The 27585-nt window shown below is 36.2% G+C and overlaps 1 protein-coding gene across 1 annotated transcript in view; it reads left to right on the top strand.

Annotated features, from left to right (window-relative positions):
• pgs1 (phosphatidylglycerophosphate synthase 1) overlaps window positions 1-27585 on the top strand; it is a 56317-nt gene that overhangs the window by 21323 nt on the left and 7409 nt on the right. Inside the window, exons 6-10 of the mRNA XM_087276664.1 lie at window positions 1831-2009; window positions 10820-11235; window positions 13790-13865; window positions 21066-21214; window positions 23663-23824. Of these exons, the coding sequence (XP_087132790.1) occupies window positions 1831-2009; window positions 10820-11235; window positions 13790-13865; window positions 21066-21214; window positions 23663-23782 (940 nt within the window). The 3' untranslated portion in view covers window positions 23783-23824. The remainder of the gene's footprint in view (window positions 1-1830; window positions 2010-10819; window positions 11236-13789; window positions 13866-21065; window positions 21215-23662; window positions 23825-27585) is intronic.

Here is a 27585-nt window from a genome sequence, read left to right as displayed (position 1 = left end):
CAAGCCTTCCGTGGACAGGGGTATAGAATTAGCAAGTCTGCTAAAACACATAAACAACTGAATATGGTTGTTCAATGTAATTATGATGTCCATGTCAAATAAATAAATAAATAAATAAAATAAATAAAGGCAAAGTACGGTACAGTAAAAGACTGCAGTTATAGACCAATCTTTATTAGATAAAAAATATTATTAAACTGTCTAATGTTGTAAAAGTATTAAAATCACTTTAGGGGTCTTATAAATAAAAAAATATATCAAATAAAATACTCTGATAGCATTCATTCATGGGGTGACGCAGTGGCGCAGTAGATAGTGCTGTCACTTCACAGCAAGAAGGTCTCTGGTTCGAACCTCGGCTGGGTCAGTTGGTATTTCTGTGTGGAGTTTGTATGTTCTCCCTGCATTCGCGTGGGTTTCCTCCCAGTGCTCCGATTTCCCCCACAGTCCAAAGACATGTGGTACAGATGAATTGGGTTGGCTAAATTGTCCATGGTGTACGAGTGTGTATGGATGTTTCCCAGAGATGGGTTACAGCTGGAAGGGCATCCACTGCGTAAAACATATTCTGGATAAGTTGGCGGTTCATTCCGCTGTGGCGACCCCAGATTAATAAAGGGACTAAGCCAAAAAGAAAATAATTGAATGAATGAATGAATGAGTGAGTGAAAATGTATTCATTTTCCTTCTCCTTAGTCTCTATTTTAGAGGTTGCCAAAGCGGAATGAACCGCCAACTATTCCAGCATATGTTTTAAACTGTGGATGCCCTTCCAACTCCAACCCAGTATTGGGAAACACACATACACACTCTTTCACACATACACTCATAAACTATGGCCAATTCTGCTTATTCAGTTCACCTATAGCACATGTCTTAGGACTTGTGGGGGAAACCGGAGCACCCGGAGGAAACCCACACTAACACTGAGAGAACATGCATACTCCACACAGAAATGCCAAACTGACCCAGCTTGGAATGGAACCAGCAACCTTCTTGCTATGAGGCGACAGTGCTAACCACTGAGCTACTCTGATAACACTAATACATAATGCATAACTATTTCAGCCAACAAGAAATCATGGTTTATAAGACTGCTTTCTTCAGAAAATATCCAATTGTTATGGCTGGTAAAATACTATGATCTTTGACAATGAGCAGAACATAATTAAAATAATTAAAAATACAACCATTTGAGAGCGGTGCATTGGGCAGCACGACTGCTTCACAGCAAGAAGGTTGCTGATTCGAGCCTCAGTTGGCATTTCTGTGTGGAGTTTGCATGTTCTCACCGTGTTTGCCTGGGTTTCCTCCGGACACTCCGGTTTCCCCCACAGTCCAAAGACATGCGGTACAGGTGAATTGAATTAGCTAAATTGGTCATAGTGTATGTGTGTGAGAGTGTTTGTGGGTGTTTCCCAGTGTTGGGTTGTGGCTGGAAGGGCATCCGCTACATAAAACATATGCTGGATAGGTTGGTGGTTCATTCCGCTGTGGCGACCCCTGATTAATGGACAGGAATGGTTGTCCCAGGACAACCATTTAAATTAAAAAGAAAATAATGATCTTAGACACTAAATATACTTGCAATCACTCATATGTGACAGCAAAACTGGATACAACACGGCAAGATACTGATACGTAAACAGTGTGATTTGTTGTGTTTGGTTAACTAAAATATGTGTGCAATGTAAATACCAGCCAAAGTGTTCCCACAGTGTTTGCTCATCATGGTTTGTTTTTAGACTGTACGGAGTTCATGCAAAAACTGCCCCCGCTCAGTGTAGGATGATTAGTTGCCAACTTTGAGTATGATATCATCTCATACAGGGCCAATCTGAGCGACTCCTACTTCACCAATCGGCAGGATCGTTATGTTCTTCTGGAGGACTGCAAGGAAGTTGCTGATTTCTTTGCTGAACTGGTTGGAGCCGTGGGTGACGTGTCAATGCAGCTCCTGCCTGACAACAGTGTGGAGATGATGGAGGGAAGGGTGCATCCTTACAAAGGCAAGTGTGAGGGATCTGCATATGCATTGTCATACACCATTCAAAATGATACCGTAGTTCATTGAAGAGGCTAAGAGGGGATTTCACTGAGATTTCCTTATGGTGTTCATTTGCATTTGCTGTGTACCTGGCTTGAGTTACTTAAATTATGAGAAATTATGCAAATGAGGAAGAAGTCGAAACACATTCACAACATGCCAAACATCACTTCCTTAGCTCGGAGGCTGATTTGGAGTGACAGATTGTGTGGGATGCAGGTCATGACTGTGAACTGACTCATTTGAAGTTCAACTATTGGGATCCAGGCAGCAAAAGTGGCTCTTTAAAATCTGGAAAGATAAATGTCTTGTTATGATTACTGCAGCCATGGCCTGTTAGTTTGAGAATTGGAGATTTTTTAAATAGATTGGTCCTCCATTATTTGCTTAAACCTTTATTTATGTGTGTGAGCGTAAAATTAAAAATTTTTCAGTATTTTTTCATTTAATTTGAAAAAGAATTATATGAACAATTCCTTTGTATATACAATATGTTATATAATTTTTTATCACAAAAAAGTTGAAGCTCTTTATATTATATAATTATATTAGACAAACAGAAATCTTTTTTTTTTTTTTTAGCTAAGATCTTGCTAGTATGATTTTTGTTTTGTACATTACAAAGAAACTATATGCAATAAATGAAATTACATAAGCATTTATTTGTAAAAAAAAAAAAAAAAAAAGGAAAAAGAAATATATGTTTTAGTTGTTTTGGTTATAAAATTGTAAAAAAAAAAAAAAAACACAAATATGAAATTTTTGCCTCGTTAACTTGGCTTGTTTTTATCAAGGACGTATTATGTTTGCATTAAATAAGGACATATTCAAACTTAAATGTATTCTTTATATATTAAGTTAGGCAGACAGAACCTGAATTTTTCAGAGATATACTTTTCCTTTTTGTCATCTTGGCAGTATTAATGTTCTACTTTTACAAAAAAACAATGGGACATGACTTCTGTTTCCCCTTTCCCTTATTTCCTCATTAAAGCTGTTTGTGTGTGTACGATAAATAACGTCAGTGGATAATTTAAGCATGCAGTGCTACACAACCACGTGCATTGCTTGGTTAAAATGGACCGTGTAGTATGAAAATCTATTATTTATTAAGAGCATCCTTGTTTAGGTGCTGCTAGATTCTCTAAGTGCAAGTGATCAGGCAGCCTTATCAGCATTTTTCTGGCTATGAAAGTATTCCTGATAAGAGAAATGACTGACACTTGTGGTTTCCGCCCATTCTGAAAAGCATGAATCAGAAGATATGATGGTAAGTTACTTATTTCCTCGTAAAACCAGCACTGTGGTGGTAACGCGTTAAATAACAGGAAGCTCAAAGCCTGTTTTTTTTTTTGAGATGCCGATCTTCAGCCAGTGTGTCTTACGGTCCCCAGGCTCAGTGAGGAGCGCGAAACGAGTCAATGAGTGATTATGCTCATTCAGCTTCAGTCCATATCCGTAACCCAGCGCCGTTCGATGACATAATCATGGTGGAGCGGGCCCACAGTTTGTCACAGATCCCAGAAATAGTGCAATGATGTCACCTTGCTGGTGGTAAGTGATCTGTGCTGGGAGGGTTGGAAAGGAGAGATGCAGGAGGATGATAGATTCGGGAAGGAGCTATTTGGACTTTGCTACAGTCTGTCAAGACAATGAGGTCAACGGGAAACGATGGACTGATAGCCAACATCGAGAATAGTGAAGTATGACGGTAAAAGGAGGACGAGCTGGAGTGTGGAGAAGACTAAAAAGCTCCAGTCAGGGTGACATTTCTAAATGCGGCTCAATTGTGATGGGATATGTAGGACGAGAGGTGCCAAAAAAATCATTTCCAGTAAAAGTAAAGGTCTGGTGTATTTCAAGCAGAATCAAACACTAAAATCAGGCCAAAATAAAGTGTGTTTAGGGTTTGCTTTGAAACGGCTTTGAACTAGCATTAGTTTGAAAGTAAATATTCATTCATTCATTCATTTTCCTTTGGATTAGTTCTTGATTTATCAGGGGTCACCACAGTCAAATTGACCACCTACTGAAAGTAAATGTACAAATATGCATTTTTAAGAATAACCTACTGTATGAACTTTTATGACCTACTGTAGACTACAAGGTTTTTAATGGATGGCAGCATAGGCCCGCAGCTCGCTCCCGCACATGCGTTTGTGATGCGGCTGTAAAGCACTGGCCCGATTCCTGTTAACCATATCTGGAGAAGTTGACTTTCCGAAGCAAAGATGCTAGGGATGTAACAATATTGTAAATACCGTCATACCGCAGTAGTAATTTTTTTCAATATTACCGTAGTCGCATGACTCAATAAAACTATATTGCTGAGAAAAGTTTGCTTAGGCGAATGAAGCGAACGGGAGGTAGCGGGAACTACAATTCCCATCAGCCTAGGCGTGGCCATCATCCTTTGCGGTCTGTTTTCACTACAGATCCAGTAATGCTGAAATGGAGTGTGCTGCTAGTAGCGGAGAAGAAAAAGAGCTGGAAATGATCGAAGCTAAAGCGGGTTTTAAATCGGATGTGTGGAAGCATTTCGGTTTCTTTCTAAAAAGATACGAAAAAGGAGACAGAAAGAAAAAAACAATATGCAGGTACTGCCAGACTGTGGTGAAATATAAGTCGGGGAATTCGACTAAAAACACAGCAGACTTGTTAGATTAATGCAGACATTGACTTGTATCTCACTCATGGCTTGTCCTCTCAAGTGGTGGAAAGACAATGCACAACGTTACCCACTGCTGTCAACCTTGGCTAAATCATATCTCTATGTCCCAGAAACCTCAGTCCCAAATGAGAGGGGTTTTTCTGTTGCAGGAGACATGCCCAGGAATCCCAGCTTTTACCAGAGTTATAGTTATAGTTATATGATAATTTTCCTTTAAAAACCCATCTCTATCTAAGTGAGTGTGTGATTAAATGTTGAATGTGATGAGTTTTCAACAATTCTAAATTGAAACTTTATTTTTTTATATATGGTTTAATAGTTTTTTGTTATTAAAATTGAAAAATTTAAATTCCTGTTTCGAAACTTACAGATACATGGCTAATTTGTATGTCATTGATATGTTCAGTGCTAAGGTAAATAAACACTTTTGGCACTTTTTTTTCATCAGTTTCTCTTAATGCGTTTGATTATGCACAGGCAAGCACCCAGTTCAGGTCGACGCTGGAGGAAGATATGAGTTAAGGCAGATATGAGTTTTTGTTCCTCTGTCAAATAAATAAATGAATAATTTAGCTATATGCTTGTCGTGCAAGTTCATTATTAAAATATGGATGAAAAAAGCTATTAGAAAATATGCTTTTTTTTTTAAATTAGAATATGCAAAAATCATACAAATACAAAAAAACATCAACAGATAACAAATACAAAGCAACAAAACAAAAAACAAAAACATCAACAATAGTCAGGTACTGGTATGTGCGTGTGAGTGTGTGTATGCATGTAAAGGTAACTTGGTGGACAGGTCAGAGTACATACATTAGGAACAATAACAGTCAATAAATGAAGCAAGTGTCACAGATATAGATAAAACATATAGAAAGAAACCAGTCAGAGGTAGGGAGTAACAACAATGCTTATTAATGTATGATAGTAAATATGAGAGTAAAAAGAGAGAAAGGACAACAGTAATAACTGACAACAATAATAATAAATCACAAGTGCTACACCAACTACTACTACAGAAAGTTACTTATATTACAACTACTACTGCTTCTACTACAGCCACAACCACGACTACTAATGTGTCTACTAATACTGATACTACTACAACGACTACCACTACTGATACTACTATAGCGTTTGCTACAACTAATACAACAATGTCTACTGCGACTACTACTACTACTACCACTACTACTACTACTACAATCACTTCTACTACATCAACATCAACAACATCTACTACTGATATTACTACACCAACAACGACTACTACTACTACTGTAACAACCACACCATTACTACTTCTGCTACTACTATACCAATGACATCTACTACTACATGAACTACAACTTCTATAATCTCCGTAACAATTACTCAATAACAATCGATACTATTACAATGACTACTACTTCATCTACTACTACTACTACTACTACTACAACTACTACCTTTACAACTACAACAACTGCAACCTTACTAATGTTAATGGTATAAATACTTGTAATAATGATAATGAAAAGATAACAGGACAAGTCAGAACAGTAATAATAATAATGATAACAAAAAATAAAAGTAATACCATTTATGACAAAGATGTCGAGGAAAGGGGAGGATGGGAAATCAGGGAGAGGACAAGTAATAATCATAATAATAATAATAATAACAACAATAATAATAAATAATAATAATAGTAGTAAGTAGTAAGCAGAAGGGGAAAGAGGACAAGAGAAAATAAACTAATAATAATAAACAAAAATTAATAAAATAATAATAATAAAAAATTAAAATTAAAAATTAGAATATTAGAAAATATGCTAATTAATTTACAGTCAATAATAGGTTATGAAGGAATTTTAACAACCCTCTCCGTCAAAATTACAAACAATGACAGAGTCTAACGCGACCTCTGACGAATACATAGAGGTAAAGTTTGTTTCATATTTGCACGTTTGGACTTTCTCCTTAATAATATAATTCCATAAGTATTATTTGCAAACTCTAAATAGCGAAATCATATTAGCGGCCAATGACTATCAAAGTACAACATTGTTCACAGTCAAATAAACAGTGTTAATGTTGTTTTCAAGTTACACTTGCAGGTTATTTCAGACTAAATATTCAAAATGCCGTGGTAAACAATATAGGGAGTGTGTCACAAGTTGTCACTGAATAATTGTGTAAATATAAAACCAACTTTACCTTAATAACTTATACTTTCACGTTTCATTCTTAGCATTTACTGTCCGCAGTTTAATTGACCATATATAACTCTTTTTGCTGAAATTGTTGCAAACAACAACGAGTAGTGTATGAATCAGCATAGCGTGAACCTACCTGATATAACGAGAACTGCAGAGTCCAGCATTTTTAATTAGGTCGTCACTTCGTTCAGCTCCCTTTTAGCCAAAGATGTCTGCTGTTGGCATTAAAATCAGTGTGTTGCATGGTAAAAGTCACAACACAACATGTTTGCTATTGCAACCGGTCTCTTTTTGCAACCGGGAACTCGTGTGACGTCGTGTGACGTGGGTTGGTAAGTCTATAGCGCCTCTGCAAAAAAGTGATGTCATTCCACACGCGTTGCTGTTTCTGTGTGAAGTCAAGAAAGAGTTTTTAAAAATAATGAGAATTATATATATAAACACGGATTTAGAGTCGACCGAAATCAGACATTACCTCAAATAACTTCTGATTCCGATTGGGTCTGAAACCGCAGATCATATCTGAACATCCCTAATTTAGATTGTTCTAGGCATGACCAAAGAATCCATTGATATTAATTATATCATAGAAACCGGTCTGATATTAGCAAAATTTGAGATTATCTCCAGACTATGCCAACAAAAGGTAATGGATTTTAGGTTGATAGATGAAACCAGATCTGGATCAGAACAATCTAAATGATTATCACTTTAGACATTTCATTATAGTTTCTGCCAACAAACGGGCCAATAATTATTGAATCCCTTCAGGCATGTGCAGAACTTTGAAGATTTTCAATGAATACATTTATAAAATAAAGGTTGGGACAACTTCATTTTTTTATGTTCAATCCACTTAGATTTGTAAAAACAATTAAGTTAACCTAATCAATTTGTGTTGGGACAACATGAAGGAATTGTGTAGAACCCAGCATTTTTTACAGTGTAAACACACTATTAGCATCCGGATATCATGAGACAACTGCAAAAGTTTTTGAATCGTATTTTTATTCGTTAAGCAAGGAATGAAAAATAAGTTGGCTGAACAGATCTCTTCAGTAGTGCTGGTCCATTGAGAAGCCTGTCCGCTGAGTCAGCAAAACAGTCCTGCCTCTGTATCTCCAGTAATTGGATCCCACAGTCTGTCGGTAAGAGCGGCTGAACTTCATGGCCCTGTTAACTGGATGTGTTTAGACCTCTGAGGCCTGAAGGCTCGGGGTGGCTAGCTTTAAGTCCGCGGGGAAAGCCCCTGTATCCCTCTTCAAAGAGCCGTTTATTTGTTCTTAGCCGGCCACACATATTTGTGGAGGCTTTCACTTTTTTCCCCTTGTTCTCTGCATTTAACAAACAGAATATTCTGATCTGCTGTTAACCAAATAAGCACAGACACCGTGGAGCAGCAGGCTTCTACCATACATTACCAACATACAGCGTTCTGCCCTGAAGCTAATTCATTATTTACAGATTATCTCTCTTGCTATGACTCACCGTGGCACATTATGTCTAGCAGAGGCGCCATGGTTTGACAGAGCTCCTTTCCAGACGGTCAGCAGTTATTGACCCGCGTCTCTGAGGTTTTTGATCATGCATTTGCAGGATCTCGCATGAGCAAGTACTTGATAGGATGTATCTGATTGGAGGAAAACTGATTGCGTGTCACTTCGCTTGCATACCTGTTCAAATGAGCGTGAACGTAAACACCCTGTTAAGATCAGTTCCTCAGAATCATTTGTTATCTTTGTTAATCAAGCCAAAATACCTGATGCCAAAGATGTTTGAAAAATGCTTTAAAAAAACCTAGAGAGTTATGCTGCCATGCATGTGGAAATAGAAACGTCTTTTATAAACATTTCAGGCAAAACATTTTTGTAGGAGCTGAATAAATGGTTTTACAATAATTTAAGTGGCAGAGCTGATATTGAATCAAGTAAAAAAAAACACTGTACATACATTAATGGGCAATTATGATGAAAATGAACGTTTGTAAGCTGTTTGTACAGGACTACCTGTTGGAATAGTGTGTTCACTAAATTGGAGTGATATAAACACTACAAATCTCTTTTTTTTCCTGACATTAAAATATGACCCAAATCCCAGTGATTATGAGGCCCAATGCAAGTTTTTTTTTTTTTGCAATTAAACTGTGATTAAAATATTTGTTAAATTTTTTTGTGATTTTTTTTAATAAGATTTCTAAGTTTAAAAAATTTTTCAAACAGAGCATGTTTGTAAAAAAGATAGTAATATTGCAATGTAATTCTTAACCGCTATAATTACCCCGACCTGGTGTTAGTAAATGCTACTGGATGTGTTTGTATGTACTGCAAACAGCATTTGTGTTAGACTTATCATTTTAGAAAGGCTTGAATAAACGTCATCCCAATATATCAAATATACTTACTTTGTGTTTTTGACTATTAAGCTGTATTTCAGCTTCATCCAAGTCTGTATCTGTCACTATGCTGTTTATCTGACGTAACGCATAATGAGAAGCAGATGAGCATATGGAAATGGTGGGCGGGGCGAAACGGCTTATTTGCAATTAAAGCCACAAAATGCTACAAAAACAGCTGCAATGTACTCCGACCCCAAAATTGGCATATTCAGGAGGCTATAATAAATAATCTGATGGATATTTTGAACTGAAACTTTACAGACACATTCTGGAGACACAAAAGACTTATGTTAGATCTTGTAAAAGGGATAAATAGGTCTCTTTTAATATATAAATGCTTCGATGAAAGCAATATTTTATTATTTGTAGAGAGCAAGATTTTTTTATGGGTCTCAATATCAATTCATATTTATATAATTTGTATTCATTCATTCTTTTTTTTTTTTTTTGCTTAGTCCCTTTATTAATCTGGGGTCGCCACAGTGGAATGAACCACCAACTTATCCAGCAAATGTTTTACGCAGCGGATGCCCTTCCAGCCACAACCCATCTCTGGGAAACACCCATACACACTCATACACTACGTCAATTTAGCCTACTTAATTCACCTGAACCACATGTCTTTGTACTGTGGGGGAAACCGGAGCACCCGGAGGAAACCCACACGAATGCAGGGAGAACATGCAAATTCCACACAGAAACTCCCAGCTGAGGCTCGAACCAGTGACCTTCTTGCTGTGAGGCGACAGCACTACATACTGCGCCACTGCATCACCTAATTTGTATTCATTTGTTGTATTTTTTTTTAAAGAAAGTAATCCTTAAATTTAGTAAGGATGCATATTAAATTGATTTAATGTTACTGTATTAACAGTTTTATTAAAAAAAAAAAAAAAAAAATATATATATATATATATATATATATATATATATATATATATATATATATATATATATATATATATATGTTGACCTTTTTAAATAATCCTGGTAAGGAATCAGTGTTTAAATAAATATATCATGTTGATTTCAACATTGATCATTATAAAACTTGTGCAAGATAATAGTGCATTAACATTATTTCTGAAGGGTCAAATAAAGTAATGACTGCCAAAAAATAAAAGGAATGAAATACATTTTTTTAAAAAGACACACAAATACACACTCTTTCACACACATACACTACGGACAATTTAGCTCCCCCAATTCACCCATACCACATGTTTCTGTACTTGTGGGGGAAAACGGAGCTCAATAATTGTTATAATAGTTAATAAAATGTCATTATATTCCACATTTATCTCTACCAGGGCTTTCTTTCACAGAGCTTAACATATATAATGATTGTCTTCTCAAGTAAAAAACTAAATAAATGTGGCCTGAAAATTTTACCAAACCTCTGACTGGGTACTTAAAATGGTTTTGAATCTCAGCCTACAGTAAATTTATCCAACATTTCTAAGTCAAACATTCTCAGATGTGCTCTGTCTTTATTCTACCAGGCAACAGAGCAGATTTTTCAGAATCGGCCCAGAGACGGATCATGGAGGTGGTGAACACTGCCCGCATCCGACAAAGCATGCTAAAAACGGAATGCTCCGACCATCCAGACTCAAACGGGACATCGCCAAACGACACCTGGATCTTTCCCTTGGTGCAAATGAAACCTCTAGGCATCCATCTAGATGAACAAGTGACCAAACGACTGCTTACAGAGGCTGGTGGAGATGCTGTGGTTTACCTGACGTCGGGCTACTTCAACCTGACACGCACATACATGCAGCTGGTTTTAGGCGCAGAGGCAGACTATCGTATTCTTATGGCCTCTCCTGAGGTTAATGGGTTTTTTGGAGCCAAAGGAGTAGCTGGGGCAATTCCAGAGGCCTACGTTCACCTCGCCCGGCAGTTCTACAATAAGGTGTGATTTTTCTTTACATTTTGCCGTAGGGCTGGGCAGTGTGATGTGTGTATACTTGTGTTTGAAAGAGATGAATGCTTTAGTGTAAATGGCTTTATTTTTTAAATAAAAGGAGCAATTTAGTTTTGTCAAGTCATGCCGCCCACGTCTATTGTGGACAGGATGTAACTATAGGTTATATTTATTATTACGGTAATTACAGTTGTCAGGCAACATTACAGAGGCATGCATTAATGTACGGTTGAAGTCAGAATTATTATCCCTCCTGAATTTTTACCCTCCTGTATATTTTTTTCCCAATTTCTGTTTAACAAAAAGAAGACTTTTTCAATGCATTTCTAAACATAATAGTTCTAATAACTCATTTCTAATAGCGGATTTCTTTTATCTTTGCCAGGATGACAGTACATAGTATTTATTCATTCATTCATTCATTTATTTCCCTTATTTATCAGGGGTCGTCACAGCAGAATGAAATGCCTACCGGCCCAGCTGGAACTCGAACCAGCGCCCTTCTTGCTGTGAGGCGACAGTGCTAACCACTGAGCCACCATGCTGCCCAGTACATAATATTTTATTAGATATTTTTCAAGATACTAGTATTCAACTTAAAGTGACATTTTAAAGGATGAACTAGGTTAATTAGGTTAAATAGGCAAGTTAGGGTAATTCGGCAAGTCATTGTATAACAATGGTTTGTTCCATAGAGCACAGGTGTCAAACTCAGTTCCAAAAAGGCCGCAGCTCTGCACAGTTTAGTTCCAACCCTAATTAAACACACCTGATCAAAATAATTGAGTCCTTCAGGCTTGTTTGAAACCTACAGGTAAGTGTGTTGGAACTAAACTGTGCAGGGCTTCGGCCCTCCAGGAATTGAGTTTGACACCCCTGCCATAGAGAATCGGAAAAAAAATTGCTTAAGAGGGCTAATAATATTGACCATAAAATGCTTTTAAAAAATTAATAACTGCTTTCATTCTAGCCAAAATAAAACAAATAAGGGGTTTCTCCAGAAGAAAAAATATTATCGAAAATACTGTGGAAGATTCCTTTGCTGTTAAATATCCCTTGAGAAATAGTTGAAAAAGAATAAATATTTCACAGGGGAGATACTAATTTGTACTTTAACTATACAATTCAAGTGACTTATGGATATTAGGTTTATTGGATATTGATTTATTGTATATTTATAATACTTTGTTTTACACACAAAACAAGAATGCAAAATAGAAAATCTAACAAAAAATATACCGCTAAAATGTTTTTTAATTAGCAGTTTTTGTCATCATTCCAAACATCTCATGAATTTTTAATTAACATCATAATTTGCATCCAGAACATACATTTAAATCTGAATTTACCAAAATTTATAGCTGACAAATTGTAATGTATGCTACAGTGCATTCAGAAAGTATTTATAGCGCTTCACTTTTTTCATTTTTTTAAGTTATAGCCTTATTCCAAAATGGATTAAATTAATTTATTTCCTCAAAATTCTACACACAATACCCCATAATGACAATGTGAAAAAAGAGGTTTTTTTTTAAATGTTGCAAATTTATAAAAGTCACATGTATTCACTGCCTTTGCTTAATACTTTGATGCACCTTTGGCAGCAATTACAGCCTTATCTTCCTCATCGCATTCATCTTTCCCTCTATCCTGACTAGTCTTCCAGTTCATGCTGCCTTCCTTACAGCATGATGCTGCCACCACCATGCTTCACTGTATAGATGGTATAAGCTTAGTGATGAGCAGGGCCTGGTTTTCTCTAAACTCTCATTCACTTGCATGACATGCACTGTCAACCCTGGGACCTTATATATACAGGTGTATGCCTTTTCAAATCATGCCCAATCAACTGAATTACCAAAGGTGAAGCCATTCTCAAGAATTATCAGTGAAAACAGAATGTACCTGAGCTTCACGGCAAAGGCTCTAAATACTTATGTACATGTGATTTTTTAGGTTTTTTTATTTTTAACCAATTTGCAACAATTAAAAAAATATTTTTTTTTCACATAGTCATTATGGGGTGTTGTGTGTAAAACTTTTAGGAAATAAATTAATTGAATCCATTTTGGAATAGGGCTGTAACAACAAATTGTGAAAAAAGTGAAGTGCTATCAATACTTTCCGGATACACTGTACTGTTTAAGTTACATTACGGTTTATTGTTTGTGATTGTGATAAATTTTCAAAGCTGCATTTATTTAAATGTTGTTTAAAGAGGAATACAGGGAGATGTTAATATAATTTAAAATAGTAATGTATTACTTTGGTGTTATTGATAGCTGCATTCATTTGTTTTAAAATATGTGTAAAAAGTGAGATGTACATTAACATAATGTATGTATTTTTATTTATTTATGTAATAGCAAAGCTGAGTTCTGATGAATAATGATAAATTGAAAACCTTTTGGGATTGTGTGATTTATTTGAGAGATCAAAATAGCATTATTATATTAAAGGAAAGAAAATCATAATCATATATCATAATTTTGTTGTTTTTACACTCTTTACTCTTTTACACTCAGCATTCTGTCCTTTTCAGGTGTGTCAGCTTGGCCAACAGAGTCGTGTCCACTTGCATGAATACCATCGCCCTGATTGGACGTTTCATGCAAAAGGTAGGTGTTTATATTTTCTTTTCAGCACTGTTTTCTTTTTTAGATCAGCCCAGTTCCCAAAACCTGGGTGTAACAGGAAAGCTCATAATTGAATGCGCAGAGCAGGTTTCCCAGCACCTCTGATTGAATAGCCTCCGAGTTCTTCCTGGACACAGAGGCTGCCAGACACATGTGATGTTTTCACTCTAAACCAGAGGTGTGCTTTGGCCGGGGTTTTTGGCTGTTGTCGGACATATTTCAGCTTCACTGTTTCAGCATGTTATTTAGCAGAAATCAAATGCAGCACTGAGCCAAGAGCAGCTGAATCGACACAATGTTGTTTCTCATCCTGCTGCTGGTGTTTGCAAGAGCGAGTTTGGCTTTCATTTAGAGTGGAGATCTAAATTAGAGAACAGTTTATGACCACTTAACTTCATTCAGAAGTAATAATGTATAATCTTCATTATTTTAAAGTTGGCTACAACTTTACATTTATCCATTTGGCAAATGTTTTTGTCTAAAGCGACTTACAATTGAGGAGACATTCAGCAAATCAACAAGAAGAGGCACTACACACAGAAAGTGCTAATTATAAAAAGAGAGAGATTAAAATGCTAGAGTAAGGGAGTGTTTTTCTTTTGTTAAGTTTTTTTGGGAGGCTGAGTGAAGAGTGTTTTAATTTTGTGCAACCTTTAACACCTCACACCCCAGGAAGATCTGAGGAGATGATCTTGAGAACCACCAAGATAATCGTATTTTGGACATACCTAGGATTGTTGGAAGGTGAGAAATTGTTGAAAATCAGCCTGATTATCTTGTGGTGCCCATAGACTGCATGTTAAACAGGGTTTGTCAAGCAATTAAGGTAGTTATCGCCAGATTTTTACCAGTACTGCAAGAAATCTGAAAGTGTCTCTAAATTTGTTAAGCGTTCTTTCAAATATTTTTTGTACTGTACTGCAGAATATTTGTAACTCATCAAAATATGAAAGAATCTGCTCTTTTTACTTTTCTCTAATTTCGATCTCCACTGTACATTTTTTTGTTGGCTAACATGGCATTAACTGAATGTCCTTATGGACTTTAAAGGAGCAGTATATAAGTTTGACATCCAGTGGTAGAACTTGATATTGCATTGCTGGTTCAAAACGCATGCAAGCGCAGGTTGCCAGATTGACAATACCAACAGATGTGTGCCTACCTGTCGAGCCTAAAGGCTGATATAAACCGTGTTCTAAATAAAAGCAACTGCACACAAGATAGAATATTTTGCATATTAAAATAAGTTTTTGTTCTAACCAACACCTGAAATATATATTTTAGGAACAGCTTCTAGTTCTTGCAGCTGAACATCAATAAACTGACATGTTTCCCTCAGGTACACCTCATGTGCTTTACTCTGTAAAGCAGCATCACTTTTAGAGCTGTGACTCTAAAGTGCAAGACAACAAATTTCAATCATTCAGCATGTACATTTAATAATGTTAAAACAGTTTAATACAAATTAAGTAGGCTATAAACCTTACCATTTTGTTGGAGTGCAGTAAGTGCACCATTCTGTGCTTTCTGAATGGCTGTATTTAACCCTTTAAGACTCAAGTACAGAAAAAAATGAGCAATTTTTTTGACCTATCAGATATTGTTTTATTAGGCCTCAGGATTTTTTTTTTTTACATTTTGGTAAGTTTTAGGAAAATGTTGTAATATTGCAGCGTTAAGCTGGTTGTGAGCAGAACCCCCCCCCCCCCCCCCCCCCTCTCTCTCTCTCTCTCTCCCACTTCGCTTCCTGCCTAAAATACTGTCCTACCCACTTAATAAATGCAAAAATGCCAAAAATCTTAATCTTAAAATAATAATAATAATAATAATGTTAAAGCTGTTTAATATGTATTAATTAGGTTATAAACCTCACCATTTCATTGGAGAGGACTAAGTGCATTATTCTGTGCTTCTAAATGGCTTTATTTAACCCTGTAATACCCAAATACAGAAAGAAATTAGCAAAAAACAAATTGACCCCTCAGATATTGTTTTACGAGGCCTCTGATGTAGGAATTAAACATTTATTTATTTATTTATTTTTACCTTTTTTTACATTTTGGTAATGTGGGGAAACGTAATATTGCAACATTGAACCTAGTTGTGAGCAGAATTTCTGTATCTGTACTCACTGTCTGAACAGGTATACAGTGCATATATGCATTCGTTTGCAGAGTTATTCACTTACTTAGCCCCTTAGCAGTATATGTCACACAACTAGGCAACAATTCAATATGTCATTCAACAATGCAGCAGTCTACCACTCTGACCCAACATTGTAGAATTACAACACAGACCTAATAAGCTCTAAATCAAATTTTATTAATGTTTTTCTAAAATACCTAAACATGTATGTCTTCTAGACATTGTAATAAACACAAAAAAATATTTAAAGAATTGCTGGTAGAGTAAGCTCACGGCAGGATGACCAGACCTATAAACACTTTTTCTATCCAATTTCATTGTGAGGGCACACAATAGGACCCGTGCCTTTTTTTTTTTTTTTTTTCGAATTGTTAAAAGTGATTTTGTAATTCAGCAACAGTGGACTTTATAGGGTTAAATTTCAGTTTTTTTTTTTTCATCTGGTGCAAACAGAAAATTGCTTATCACCGAGCATCTTATCATGTAGCGTGTTGTTAGGACACTGGATTACAATGTAACCTGCTTACCATATGTTTACGTTCGTAATATTTGTATCATTTTTTAATTAATACCCACCTCATGTGGAACTCTGAATCTGCATCTCATTTCAGAGTCTGCTACTCTCCACCGGATGTCTCATTTTGGTCATGGACAGATACTTTGAGAGCCTTCCTGACTGAATGAATTAAATTCTAAGTTTCTGAAGAATGTTGGAAGTCAATGACTGTTTTCTCCCCCAGCATTCTTCACTGTCTTCCTTTTGTGTTCAAAAGTAAAAATAAATCAAGCCAGTTTGCAACAATTTGACATGATTAAATCTAAATAATGACAGAATTTTCATGTTTTGGGTGAGCTATCTCTTTAAGAAAAAGCCCTTGACCTGAAGGGGACGGAATAAAGTGATGTCTAGAGACAAATAGATGCTTACAAACCTGAGCAGCATCAGTGGAATTCAATTTCATGCTCCTGTTGAGAAGTCTGGCTTATTAGATAAAGCCTTGTCGCGCCGTCATTTCTTGTAAACAGTGGAGCTGAAGTGGGAACAGACAGGGTGCAGAGGTCCCGCTGCTGGCCTACACAGACAATCAATGAGCATTAGCCCACATTCAGACACTGACCTTCAACCTGCAAGAGACCCGCACGCTTCAGGAAACAGACAGATAGCTGGACTCCGTTTCACAAGTGTTTGACATATCAGTCTGTCACCAAAAGACATGTTTTTCTTTTTCATTGGCAGTCATTCAAAGTTTGCAGCAGGTTGTTTACTTTTCTCTTAGAGACATTAAATGTAAAAATGAAATAGACAATCAGGCACATTCATCACATAATATTTATATTATGATTCGTGCTGGGCAAAAATTTTATCGCATCCAAAATAAAAGTTTGTTTTGACATAATTAAAGTGTGTGTACTACATATTTATATAGAGTAGTATATATGGATTATGTATATATAAATACATAGGCATGCATATATATAAAAATATGTATGTGATACAAATTATATATAAATTAAAATATCTATTTAATAAATGATTTTTTAAATAGTTTAGTTTCTATATATGTGTGTATCAACTAAACATAATAAATATATAATACAAACACATTAATTATGTAAAAACATACTTTTATTTTGGATGTGATTAATTATGATATATAATTTACTTTCTATTATATTGTATTATATTCTATACAACAGTTCTGTCTGGTTCTCGAATGTGATTGGCTGATAGTCATGCGATTATTCTGTCAGTAACAGCACTCGTCCAGCCTCTTAACCCTTCACCCTTGTGTATTACTCAGCCCACATAGTGACAAGCAGAGGACACTCTACAGCAGTGGTGGGCAAACTTTTTAGACCTGAGGGCCACATCAAGTTTTTCAAACCAAGTGAAGGGCCACATGTCAAATTCTTCAAAAAAATTACTTTTATTTATAGTGGCAGTATGCATAGAACATGTAATATCGGACAAAAACATGTCACATTAACACAAAACAGATTTTTTTTTAATGTATATATTATTAAGTCAAATTTACAAGTCAAGTTAATTTGCACTGCTATTTTTTTACTTATCAATCATCATAAAACAATAAAATAATCCCTTATAAGATATAATAATAATAATGAAATAATTTTTACAATGGAGAATAGAAAAGATATTGTCTGATAGAAAAGATCTCATATTAAACACATTAAAAATAATTCATGAAGTTTATTATTCAGTCAAATTTACAATAATCTAATTTGCACTGCTTATACGAATATACGGATCAATCATCATACAACTTGATAAAACCACAAATCTTTGATAAAAGAACTTTTTAAAGTGAATGTATGCATGGAAAATATTCTATAACAAAAATCAACACATTTAAACAGCAATTATTATATAATTGGAGTCAAATTCACAACAATCTCATTTGAGCTTGTATTAATATGCTCATATCAATCATTATAAAACTATAAAATAAAACGGAAGAAGAATCTTGGTCTTTGTTATTCCAAGTCATGTTATTATAAGTGTGTTAATGTGAACAATAAGCCTGGTGCCCTCGCAAAACAAAACCCGTGCGGCCGTAGTAAACTATTCAAAAGAGGCACCTCTTATAACTCATAAAGCACGTTCGGTCATTAACTGTCGAGTGCATTTTAATATCCGAGAGCGTGTTCTAATTCTACTGGTTGCACTAGCTGAACCACATGCAATACTGCCATCACATGGCGTTCACTTGTAATTGCATCATTAATTTACTAATTCTAAACCAAACCTTCCCAGAAGCAGCATTTTAAAAACTCTCTCGGGTCATTATGTTGGGCAACATAATGTAAATTTGAGGCTTTTCTAGTTGAGAGTGTAGTTGTTTAGATCGCAACTATGCAGTTTATTTATAAGGACAGTGCCTATTCTAAATATTTATGGTTTCTGAGAGAGCACGTCAGCGGCCATAAGCCTGTCTTTGAGCAATGACGATTGACGATGTTCATCAAAAAGATGGACGACAGAGACAGCATAATAAGCACTAAGAGAACAGCATCATTTCAAAGTACAGCTGATCAAATCATTATTACACAGGTAAAAAAATTTCTAAATTGGTCTGTCTCTATTTTTGGATGTTGTAGTGCTGTGTTTATACCATAGTAATATTGTGATCTACCGATTGCAACAGAGAAATACTTGGAAATCCCTGAAGACTAAGATGCCATTTCAGCCTTATAATCTTAAAATGTGAGGAAAATGACCTGTTTTGTCATCACTTTAGACATTACGCTAGAGAATCATTCAAATACTAATAATACTAATAATATTCAAATAGCAGTGGGATGTGGCTGTATATTGTCACTGGTGGGACACTAAGGTACTCGGCCAACGCACGCCTCCCACCAGTGGCGATATACAGCCACATCGTACTGCTACTCGTGTGATATTGCTCGTATTATATTATATTATATTATATTATATTATATTATATTATATTATATTATATTATATTATACTGGACATGACAGGACCACTATTATGTTGAACAAAAAAGAGACATAGTATAACTTATTTGTGATAAGTATTTAAATGGAATAATCATATGGGCCTTTGTAATCATGTTTTTAAGTAGAAATGGAAAGAGAGCACTGCTATAAAGTACACAAAGACAGTCAAAGGTCTTCCTTCTTGCATTTTATTCTATTCTGGTTTGTTGGGTTCCAGTGTGAATGTAAAAATTTAACAAAAAAAGTTAAAAAAAAAACAAACCTTTTAGCTTTTAAAACACTATTTTTGCATCATTAAAGAAAATCATATGGAGCTTTTTGAAATTGAAAATGGGAAATATTTAAAAAGTGCATTAAATTTTTAATCACATGTAATCATTTATTAAATAATTGGTACCTCAAACTTCATGATTAGAATATAGGTCAGGGGTTCCCAAACTTTTTAGCTAGTGACGGCCAAAATAACAATTTCAGTGACTCATGACCCCCACTATCCTCGGAGATGGTTATAAACATACAAACGTTGTACACAACGCTGCACACGCACCAGTAGGAACTAAATAAACAAGCTTGTTGACAACACAAAAACAGTGCAACAGTCTAACAACTATATCATTTTTATAGTCATTATTCAGTTGTTTAATTTAATATTAACCTCACTTAATGAGCATAGTGGGTACAATGTTTAACATTTCTGTTAAATATGTGAATACAATAGCAAATCAGTGTTGTTTAAGAACGTGCTCAACAGCGATTAAATGTTTGCGGGAAATTTCAGTATCGATTGGTACAATTTTTGGAAATTCCTAAGCGACCTCCCCTCGTTGTCTCACAACCAACCATGTGGTATTATAAAAAATGAGTGTATTAGCAGTGGAAATGCATATAGATCATTAAATAAAACCATTATGTTTCCTAATTTTTCCTTTTTTTTTTTTTGAAAATGTAATGTCACTTTTGAAACAAAAAGCTCAAAAATAGAAATACTTACATGTTGTGTTTTGTTTTTATTATTATACATTTTTGTATTGTCTTGTAATTGAATTACATTTATATACGCCGTTTATAAAAGCTAATTGCATTAGTGTCCACAAGGAAGTCCTGAGGAATTCATTTTCGAGTATTCCCGGCAGTCGTGTTACCTGATACTCCACTTTTCATCAACAAGAACACAACCTCAGGCAAGGGTGGTTATTGTTCGCAGGTGTTTGAAGTGGCAAGCAATGCCTGCCGCCTATTAATAGAACACATGCTTGGATCATGTACGTACTTTGACTGACAGTTTTTTTTTTTTTTTTTTTTTTGATAACTTTTGCATTGTTGACAAAGGAAATGAAATATGTTCTACAGACAGTTACGCTCATGTGACAAGGAAACACACGCACACACTGTTAAAAAAAGACGTTTGCAATTGTGACCTGCTTTAAAGCATGTGCCAAATGCATCATTGTAAAATGTGTGTCATACTTGTCTAGTATTATAAAACATGACATAAAGCACATTATCATCATTTCTGGCCAGTTTATTCACATTTGGGTCATTATTTTACAGGTCTGTGGTATTATGTAGGAGGAAGAGACTGCCCCTGCCTCACCCTGATTGGCTCCCCAAATTTCGGCTATCGCTCTGTGCACAGGGATCTGGAGGCTCAGATCGCTATAGTAACAGAGAACGAGGAACTCCAAACGCAACTTCAACAGGTTGGATTTCCTCTTAAACTGTGTTTCTTGAAGTTTTGGCTCTTGTAACCTTTAAATCCCGAGATGTCATGTGACAGTTTAAATAGGTCATGGCATTTTTAGCATTCTTGTATCGTGATTATATAAACAGCGGAGAAAATAAGTCTTGAACACGTCACCGTTTTTCTCAGAAAACATATTTCTAAAGGCCATGAAAATTTCCCCAGATGTTGGGAACAGCCAAATAAATCCATATATACAAAGAAATCAAATCTAAATAGTTTACAAATGAAGTTATGCATAATAAAATGAAATGACGCAGGGAAAAAGTATTGAACACATGAAAAAAGGGAGGTGTAGAAAGGCAGTAAAAGCCCAGACAACAGCTAAAATCTCTTGGCAGTTCTTCAGCAACCCTCTGCCTCAATATTAGCTGCTTCAGTCCAACATCTACATTAGCAAGATGATGAAGATGAAGCCAAATTGGACATTTCATAAAGACAAAAACACAGCCAAAAGGAAAATCAAGCTGTAGATTGGCCCAACCAATCACCTGACTCGAATCCAAAATAGACCTTTTTCTTAGAATGCAAAATTACCCATTATGCTTTGCGTGGATGCGCAAGGAGAATGCTAAGTGTGTGTGTGTGTGTGTGTGTGTGTGTGTGTGTGTGTGTGTGTGTGTGTGTGTGCGTGCGTGTGCGTGCGTGCGTGCGTGCGTGCGTGTATGTGGGAAAACAGACACACTTTTTCTGATGTCAAACACGTAAACTAGGAGAACGTTTTTCTCTCGCGCTTGAACCATGTCTGACAGATTATAACAGCTTTACCACATACATTTCAAACATTCTACCGCTGGTTGCTATGGCGCCCTCTATGCAGCTGCCAAGAAAAAGGTCTACAAAATACAGATTAAAGCTCAGATTTGATAGATTTGTACTTTTTTTTTAAAAAAACTCACACCTGAGCAATAATTGTGACTTCATTGTCCATATGAGAGGTGTCTTTAAGCTGCCATCACCAAAAAAGTCCTTTTATAAGCCATTTTGAGAAATGTAAACAATAACAGTTGTCCTAACGAATTTCCTGTTTTACATTTTTATTTTCCATAGCTTCAGAGAATAAAAGAAAATACACTTATTGATAAGCTTATTTAATGGCAAGTTATTATTGAATTGCTTCTTGTTACACTTAGGAAATAGTTTAACAACAAGCAGGAAATGCTCATGGGCCAATCATCACATCGAAATGGTCTATAGAAAGTATTAATTACTTTTCAGTAGTTCAGTACTTTGTCCTTGAGTCATTTTATTGTAATTACACATAACTCATTTTTCAGATTTATTTTTTTTGTTTGTATTGTTTGGGTTTTTACCAAAATCTGATTGAATTCTATGTCAACAGCTCCTTTAGAAATATTAATCCCAGGAAAAAACATGACTTGTTCAATGCTTATTTTCGCCGCTGTATTCATTAGTATTATGTTCTTTAAATTCAATTCATATATTTAATAAGTTTTATAAAGTGGTGTATTAGTGCTCAAATTATAAACACTTTTCAAAATTGTTCAATTTGAATAACGAGACTTTCTGAAGGTTGCAGAAGTGAATGTGAAAATTCTGTTATCATTTACTCGTCGTTCATTTGTCACAAACCTGTTTGTGTGTCTTTCTTTTGGGGAACACAAATTAAGATATTTCGAAAAATGGTGCATAGTGCAAATGTATTGCATAGTATTTGTTTTTCCGGAGATTAATGTTTATGGTTACCGGTTTTCAACATTCTTCAAAATAACTTCTTTTGCTTTCCTCAGAAAAAAAATCAACTTAAAAAAAATTTGAAGCTATTGGGGGTAAGTATGAGTAAATGATGACAAAATATTCATTTTTAGAGTAAACTATCCCTTTAATAATTCACGTTGTGTACACTAATAAACAACAATCACAATATTAATAATATCACACACTTGTACCCTTGGTACTACTACTGTACTTTAGTATGATGTTTTTTCTGGTTTATAGCTGCACTGTAAACATCATCAAATGATTTGTTTTATTGCAGCCTAAACAAGGTATCATTAAACCATGAAGTCAAGTTTTTATCACTCTTACACTTTGATGAGCATTGCAATATGAGATTTTAGTATTTTCGGCATAAAGTTATTGTTTGTACAGCTTTTCACTCATACAGGATGGCAACAGATTCTCTTATCTTTCATGCCTTAAACTAAATTACATAAAAGATAGGACATAATCACTTGCCTTTACTGATAGATCTGGGAAGAGAGGCTATAATAAAGATTAATTAATTGTAAGCGTTATCAGTTTTTATAGTTTGTGAAGTGCAGGATTCCTGTAATCTTCACTTATCAGTTGCTAAAGATCGTTTTTACGAGAAAAACCCTGTGATTATGTAACGCTTGAGATTTGACACAGATAAAAGAAAAGTTGTGTTCTCTGTCTTGTTTAGGAGCAGGAGGTGTTATATCAGAGCTCAACGCAAGTGTCAAACTCCACTTTTAACCAGCCGGACCGCCATGTAAAGCTCTGGGTCAAACTGGTTACTCCACTCATCAAGAACTTCTTCTGAGTTCAACAGGCCTGATGTGATGGATATCACTGTCTGTGACAGGTCAGTTACTGATGTACTACTGAAACACATTTAACACTAGAACAAACATAACAGGGCTGTTTTCCAAAATACTTAACAGATTTTTTGCAAAATATCCAGCCAAAAAGTGTCCCATTGACTTTTACTGAAATTGCATTATTTAAAAGCACCAGTTTTTAATTTGTTTAAAAAATTGTTTAGAGAGGTTGGTGCCAATACGCTAGTGGGCAGTGCAATAACATATAGAGCAATGGTTCTGCAGGCCTCCTAAATTCGTAAAAAATTACTCGTGCTAGTAATTCGAGCTGGCTTGGGATATGTGCCAAAGGTTCCTACCACACCGTTTTAAGGCCAGGTATTGAGCCTGCAAGCGCTGCCCCCGGAGGAGGCAGACCCAGCCCTTTTCTTACTTTTTCCAGTTCGCATTTTGCGTATTTATCTGGACCGCACTCAGAGCTTTAGATTATCTGAGCAGCTCTTCGTCTGCTATGGCGGTCGGCAGCAGGGAAGTGCCGTATTGAAACAGAGGTTGGCCCATTGCATAGTGGATGCCATCTCCCTCGCTTACCAGAGCCAGGGCGAGCCGTGTCCCCCGAGAGTGTGTGCGCACTCCACTTGGAGCATCGCATCCTCTTGGTCGCGTGGACCGGGAGCCTCTCTAACAGACATCTGTTGAGCTGCAGGCTGGGAGACACCTAATACATTTGCAAATCTGCGAGTGGAGCCGGTTTCCTCAAGGGTATTAGGTAACCCTTGATGATTGAGGAAACAACTCAGTTAAGGTGTTGAAACACGCTTGCTGCGCCATTCTCCCTAACACGTAGAAATGAGAAATGTGTGCTTTTTCATCTGTCAGTAAAGTTTCCCGTTAGGTGAGCCCTGCAGATTCCTTCAAGGCCCCCAGCACTGACTCAGCAGAGGAGTCACTTGCTGGCCCATTTCATTGTAGCTCTGCCCGCTGGTCAGCCCGCGTTTTGGGCATAGGTGCCCGCTATGCGTGATACCCACTAGGCGATCCCATATGCTTATTCAGCCACAGTGCAGTCCCCTCTTACGGGCGGACCCGTGTCTTCCCTCTTCGCTAACCATCTTATTATATGCGTACTCCCCCTTCTCAGGGCTAGTCCATATATTTTGCCATCATATCTCCCCATTGGGTAGCAGGTGGCCTCCGCAGCTTCCTCCCTATCGGGACTGCATGCTTTCCCAACGTACTGTCGTAGTTTCCTAGAATTTTCTAGACGCTTGCGACTTCCCAAAAAATATATCTAAATCAGTAAAACTTCTTTGAAGTGGGATAAGTAAGGGCCAGGGATCACGTTGGAAGACCGCGCCTCTCTTTGATGCAGGAGCACTCACGCTATGCCTGACTATCCTCTCATCGGAGGTGAAGGTAAGGTGCAGTCATTATGGCGTTTTCCAGACATTTCCCCATTCGTGGATTAATAAATAAATCCACTGATAGCATTGAAGTTCCCCATCCGAAGGGGAACACTCTGGTTACTAAAGTAGCCCTCGTTTCCCGAAGAGGGGAACAGAAATGCTATATAGCATCGCCATAATGATTGTTCCTCAGCTGCAAGTGTCAGTCTCTTCAGCTTAAAAGGATGGCGTTTCCTTGCTTTCCCTGTGCTTATATGCAGAGCTAATTGGCAATAAGGCACACGTGCGCAAGCTTACGCTGCCAACTCATTTATTGGATGTCTCTCTATCTGACCCATTCATTTTAGATTTTTGAGTCTCTTCTGATGTTCTGATGAGTTGATTCAGTTGTGTTTGATTAGGAAGAGGTTGAAAATGTGTAGTGTTGGTGTGCCTTCAGGAACAGGGTTGGGAAACAGTGCTCTAGACATTACTTTGTGAAGAGAGTTGCATATTTATAATACGTTCTTTTTTAACCAAAACACATCCATAGTACATGATCATGTACATGTTTAAGTTTTACACATTGGCAGTTTTAGCTATACAACAACTGCTGGAGGTTGTTTAAACCAGCACTGTAGTTTATCAGACCGATTACAGTGTTGTGGGAGATTCAGACATGAGTAATTCTTGCTGGAAAATCCATCTTAAGCTAGTAGCTGTATTTTGGAATATGGAAGCTGGTTATTATGGAGGCTGATTATTATCTGATCCAAACCGGTTATTAGCTGAACCAGGCTGGTTATTAGTTGGTTGCCCGACAACAACGTTCCAAAGCCACCTTGACCACCTTAAAGTCAACATGAACCCTATTTGCCATCATAATAGGGGTTCCTGGTCTAATCGGGGATGATTTAATATGTATGTTTTTCCAAAGAAAACCTTTTCATCTTAATCTTTCGTCAAATGTATTGGGTTCCGCTATTCTTTTTCAACTCGCATCATTAAAGCAAGCTATCTTTAGCAGTTTCAGTGGTAACACTCAGAATACAGTCCATTGAAGTCAAGTTAAAGTGTAGTCTATTTATTTTAAATATCAATGACCCAAGTCAATGCTTTGAATAGTTTATGTTCTAATGTTGTGACATTTAGATAGATGCACGCTGCAATACTGCAGACCTGTTGCTTCTTGTTTCAGTTAAGTTTTTGGTTATTGATGAACTAAACAACATGAATTTAGACGGAATGCGCTATGGAAAATATAGTTAGAATAGCAGCATCCAGTCATAAAAATATTCCATTCATTCATTCATTCATTCATTTTTCTTCAGCTTAGTCCCTTTATTTATCTGGGGTCGCCACAGTGGAATGAACCGCCAACTTATCCAGCATACGTTTTATGCACTGGATGCCCTTCCAGAAACAACCCAGTACTGTGAAACACCCATACACTCTCATATTCATCCTCATACACTATGGCCATTTAGCTTATTCAATTCACCTGTACCACATGTGTTTGTACTGTGGGGGAAACCTGAGCACCCTGAGGAAACCCACGTGAACATGGGGAGAACATGCAAACTCCACACAGAAATGCCAACAGACCCAGCCGGGGCTCAAACCAGTGACCTCCTTGATGTAGGATGACAGTGAGCCATTGTGCCGCCTATATTACATTTATATTTAGTCATTTAGCAAGCACTTTGTCCAAAGTGAATTAGAATTCAGATTTGATTAATCACTCAGCTTTTCAATAAAATTTTATTATATGATATTATTATTAGAGAGGGCGACACAGTGGCGCAGTAGGTAAGTTTTGAATTTCAATTATTTTTCGATTAATCGCCCAGCCCTAATTAAAAATATTATGTCTAGAAATGTGTTAAAAAAAACATATCTCCCTTAAACAGAAATTGGAAAAAAATATATAAAATTGTATAATTAAAATTAATTAATTAATTTTAAATAAATTTATTTTAAAATTTTATAAAATATAAAATTTTATATGTGAAATGTATTTATAAGATGAAAAAGAATTAAAATAAAATTTTTAATACAATTTATAATAAAATTATTTTGACCTCATCTATATATGACATATAATAATGTATAACATACCTGTACACTAATATAAAACAAATAGTTTTCACCTTTATGCAGTGACTAGTAGCAGCTGGGATGAGTTGGTGGTATAAAGGGTTTTATGAGCTTCTCATTGTGTCGAAGCATAAATGAGCCATTGGCATGAAATGCTCTGAGGGTATTAGCCTAAAGCAAGCAAAAACTGCATTCAGGCATATTATTCCGCTTCCAAACGAATGACTTGGCTCTGTTGGGCTCAGTATAGTCAGAGTTTCCCCGAAGATGAATACACAAAACCTTGGCCTGCCAGACAGCGGCTTCTCAAGAATGTACATTGT

Source organism: Danio rerio, chromosome 12 (assembly GCF_052040795.2).
Source record: "Danio rerio strain M-AB ecotype USA chromosome 12, GRCz13ab, whole genome shotgun sequence".
NCBI lineage: Eukaryota > Metazoa > Chordata > Actinopteri > Cypriniformes > Danionidae > Danio > Danio rerio.
Note: the sequence above shows the minus strand (reverse complement) of the source record. Positions and strands in the feature narration are given on the sequence as shown.